Source organism: Egretta garzetta, unplaced genomic scaffold (assembly GCF_000687185.1).
Source record: "Egretta garzetta isolate BGI_Z169 unplaced genomic scaffold, ASM68718v1 scaffold40, whole genome shotgun sequence".
Taxonomy (NCBI): Eukaryota; Metazoa; Chordata; class Aves; order Pelecaniformes; family Ardeidae; genus Egretta; species Egretta garzetta.
The window spans coordinates 1,691,300-1,695,341 of record NW_009258484.1 but is presented as its reverse complement, the minus strand read 5'-3'; the positions used below and the strand labels follow the sequence as shown (position 1 = coordinate 1,695,341).

The 4,042-nt window shown below is 37.4% G+C and overlaps 1 protein-coding gene across 5 annotated transcripts in view; it reads right to left on the bottom strand.

The window, feature by feature from the left end:
• The window catches only part of SPART (spartin), a 16,586-nt gene that overhangs the window by 11,736 nt on the left and 808 nt on the right, over nt 1-4,042 (bottom strand). Inside the window, exons 1-2 of one of the 5 annotated variants that reach the window (XM_035900489.1) lie at nt 881-1,299; nt 1-287 (exon numbers count right to left, since the gene is read on the bottom strand). In XM_035900489.1, the coding sequence (XP_035756382.1) occupies nt 1-287; nt 881-995 (402 nt within the window). In that variant the 5' untranslated portion in view covers nt 996-1,299. Of the gene's footprint in view, nt 288-880; nt 1,300-4,042 lie in introns of those variants that run through there. The other 4 variants (XM_035900506.1, XM_035900511.1, XM_035900515.1 and 1 more) reach the window with 4 other exon arrangements.

Genomic DNA, 4,042 nt, shown 5'->3' with positions numbered 1-4,042 from the left:
GCCGAGTCGAGCGTGAACATTTTGGAGGGTCTCCCTCATCTTCTGTTGCATCTGCCTGGCAGACTCCCACTGGGACCCTACGCATGCAGGACCCTGTGATGGAATGCTAACTCCTCGGAGCAAGTGGTCGAGTCCTTGCTTATAATAATTTCTTGCCTCTTCTTTCTGACCCAGTTCATCTGTATTCAGTCCTTTATTGATAAAAATAAAGGCTTTTCTGTATTCTTCATTAATAGCTTTAATATTTGCATCTTCTTGCAAAACTGGATTCTGTAGCTGTTCCATTACTGCAAATTGAAATAGATTAGTAGGAGTATTCACAGATGAAGCCAAACAAAGTTTACCTTAGAACACAATGTCTTCTAATTGCTTTCTAACAATTACTGTACTCCATCTATTAGCAGGAAGCTATCTAGTTGCTTGGTACGGTATCTGGTACATTATGATTATTTCCTATTAAACTTCAGGTTTAGAATATGTTATTCCAAGTCAGCAAGGAATTTAACTCTATAACCATCACATCTAGTTACATCATAGACAGGTATTTCTTAAAAGCTAAGCATCAGAAGTATATGGATACACCTGATACTAAACTTTAGATCTTAAAAAGTACTAAGATCAGGAGCAAATGGTGAAGTAAAAAAATTAAAAAAAAAAATTAACTTTACTTTTGATAATATTTTCAAAAAATCTCTAGGGTATTAAAAAATTCAGTTAACATTTTGCCTATTTAAATAAAGGCTGAACTTACAAACTCAGTACGTTGTTATTTAATTGATTTAAGCGAAAGCATTAAACAGATTTAAACAAATCTTGATAGACTTCAAGATAGACACAGAACTGGGAAGAAATATTTTGAACAGTTAAAGCTGTGCCTTACAGAATGAAAACGGGGTATTACTTAACTCCTTCACAGTGTTTATAAAGTGAGAAAGATGACTCGCGTTCTCCCTTCCTTGCTCCCCAGGTGGCAAAAGCCTGAAATACCAGTACATACAAAAAGTTGCAGGTTCTATTTCTGGTTTGGAATGTATTCCTCAAACAGCCTCATATGTATTTCAACAACTGAAGAGCACAAAAGAATCCAATTGGTTTATTTGAACTTTAAAATGCGTAAAAATCATTGTTTTAACTGAGTACAGATTTTCAGCCTTGGCCAAATGCAGCAAATACAAATAATTTCTGGACAAAGGCAGTGTTTACAACACACAATGTAAAAAAATTCCAGTGAGGTTTTTTGCTGACAGTGTTGAGAGGCATTGTCAATTCAGAAAAATCAGAGTCATAATCATGGACAACAAAACTGGGATACTGTTTAAAAATGAAAGAGCATGCATTTTTACGAAAAACAATGATCCTGTGCTCTAAGTTGGATGGAAGAAAGGAGAAAAAAAATCTAGAGACATCTGTCAGTCACAATGATAGCAAGCTACAGCAAACACAGGGGTAAGTAAAATCCAAAGTGTGAAAAGAAAAATAGTTCCATTACACATTACACAATCACTAATGCCACTGTACAAAGCACTGGTGAGACCTCACACAACACTGAGCCACGTTCAAGAAAGCTGCACCAGAACAGGAAGAGGCATGCAGAAGGCTACTGATTTTCTGGTGAATCAATTACTTTTCCTTAGACAGAAGTAAGTTTGGCTTACTAAGCCAATAAACCAAAGGCTAAGAGATTGGATCACTCTCTATAAATAAACTGGATGAAAAAAAGAAAGTAAATCAGGAAAGAAGAAAAGAACTACTGAAATCCAACCTTTTATTAAAATCCTGAAACAGTTAAAGTTATCTACATTTATTTAATGTCTCTTCTTGTTTTAGTCTAACTATCAATAAAGTAAAGCATATATACACACACACACACATATATCTATTTAAAATCTGGAAAATAGCCTTCCTCTACACCAACAAAAAGAGAAACTTAAGAAGTGCAGGTCATGAAAAGATTTTAAAGAGGCAAAGATAGAATGCTGTGCTCTACTCCTAGATCCTTTATGATCGAAAGGCAGATAGCTCTTATGCAACTGATGCATCATGCAGTCACATGACAGAAGTGCCATGTAACCTGGAACGCATCTGTATTTTTACGATGAGACAGAATCCAATTTCATGCAAAAGACAAGATGCGTGATTTCAATCCAATGACAGACACGTAGCTAGGAACATGACAGGGATGGCTCAAGAAGGCAGCCCACATAGAGCCGGGCACCAGCAACTCAAACCACCCACCAGGCTCGCTGCCCATTCCCCATCACGTAGCAGAAAAAACACATCTTGAGCTAGAGGAGATTTTGCTGGTTGACTGCAGTCACCTGCTGCCAATAGGCTCAACATCTTTGATTTAAGCTGAAGAACAACACTGGCATAGGTGTGTATTTAATAACCACCAAGGAGATCAAGTTCAGAAGTTCTAAGCATGCTTCTGACCAGCACAACAGCAAGCAATTATAAGGAAAGTAATTGGAAAGAACTCTAACAAGTTTGCGAATAGTCTACTTTGCCCCATGTTTTCTGATTTGTTTTTGCTGGGGGAGGCTAAGACAGAGACACTTTACAGATTTTAAGTAATTCTTTTGCTAGTGATTGTTAGTATATAACAAGAAGAGACATCAACTAAAATCCTAAAGTCATAGCTACATTTCAGCTTAATAGTGAATTAATTTACTATTTACTGCACGCTCGTCATACTATCAACACCACTGTCCTTGCTAAAGCTCGGTCTTTATTAACACTAAAAAAGGTCTGTCAGAAAACGGAGATGTCAGCACGATCAGTGTATACACAGGACTAGTGCGGCGGAGATACAAAAGCTGGCTCAGCAATTCAGAAGAGTGAGTGTTCCAACTCATCTCGTGATTGTATGAAACATCCCAAGTTTGCAGTATATATACAGTACAGTTACCACCAAACTGTGCATTTGGACAGCAAAGCACTTGGAAATGGAAAAAGGAATTCACAGGAGATTTTTAAATTTAATACAAGATAACTAAAAGTCAGCCTGAAGAATTGAATTTAATTCATTCTTATTAGTTTATTAAAATTAATACAAAATAATGGATGGTATAAAGTAAATAAGCCAACTGGATTGCTCCCTCATAACGCAAGAAGAAACATGCGCTGAAACAGAGCATTTAAGTAGCAATCTGATCATAAGCAAGTAAGATCCTCTGTCATTATCATTTTCAGTGTATGATCTTAATATGGCATTTGTGTCCTGCATGTTTTAATATTTATCTGTAATCCATTTCCATACAACGCAGAGTCTTACTTCCTCTGCTTTAAAGCTGGAATGAATGGCAAAGTGCACACTGCTAAATATTAGAGTGTTGCAAGATGCTTTAAAGCTGGAATGAATGGCAAAGTGCACATTGCTAAATATTAGAGTGTTGCAAGCCAACCTTTGGTCCTACAGCCAGTACAGATTGGCCCAGATTTGCACTACTTAGTACTAAATAAGACTTAGAGGAACTTGGAGAAAGCCGGTCCAAAACAGAGCTAAGAAAAGAGCTAACGGGCACTGTAGATAATCACAGATCAATCCAGTGCTTGAGCTTGTTCCTTGGCCCTTTTTCATTTACCAGCACAGATTTACCAGCACTGTGGTTTTAAGTGACTCAACAAAGGGAGGCTACAGTGCAACAGGGAAACTTGAGTTCAATTTGATATTGTAAGCCAACATCTCAACTATCTGGATGACCATCCCGCCTCTGAAGCTGCAAACCCCGCTTCATTAAAAAATAATTAATATTAAAATAATGCAGCTCAATGGTGGATCTTGCTGCCAGAAGGTAAACATGAAGCCTAAAGCTCATTAAGAGGATTAAATATCCTGACTGACAGAGGTAGGAGACTCTTTCCAACTCCTTGTTTTTGAAACCTGGTAGGTGTAGGGGAGGAAAGAGCAAAACCAAAACAAACCCCTTAATCCAAAAGCTCGTCCTACGTGTCAACTGTTTTTCTATCAGCCACTGATTTCAAAGATGAAGAGGATGAAGAACTACCATGCAGATAGAATTAAGCCTTATTTCTGTAGGGA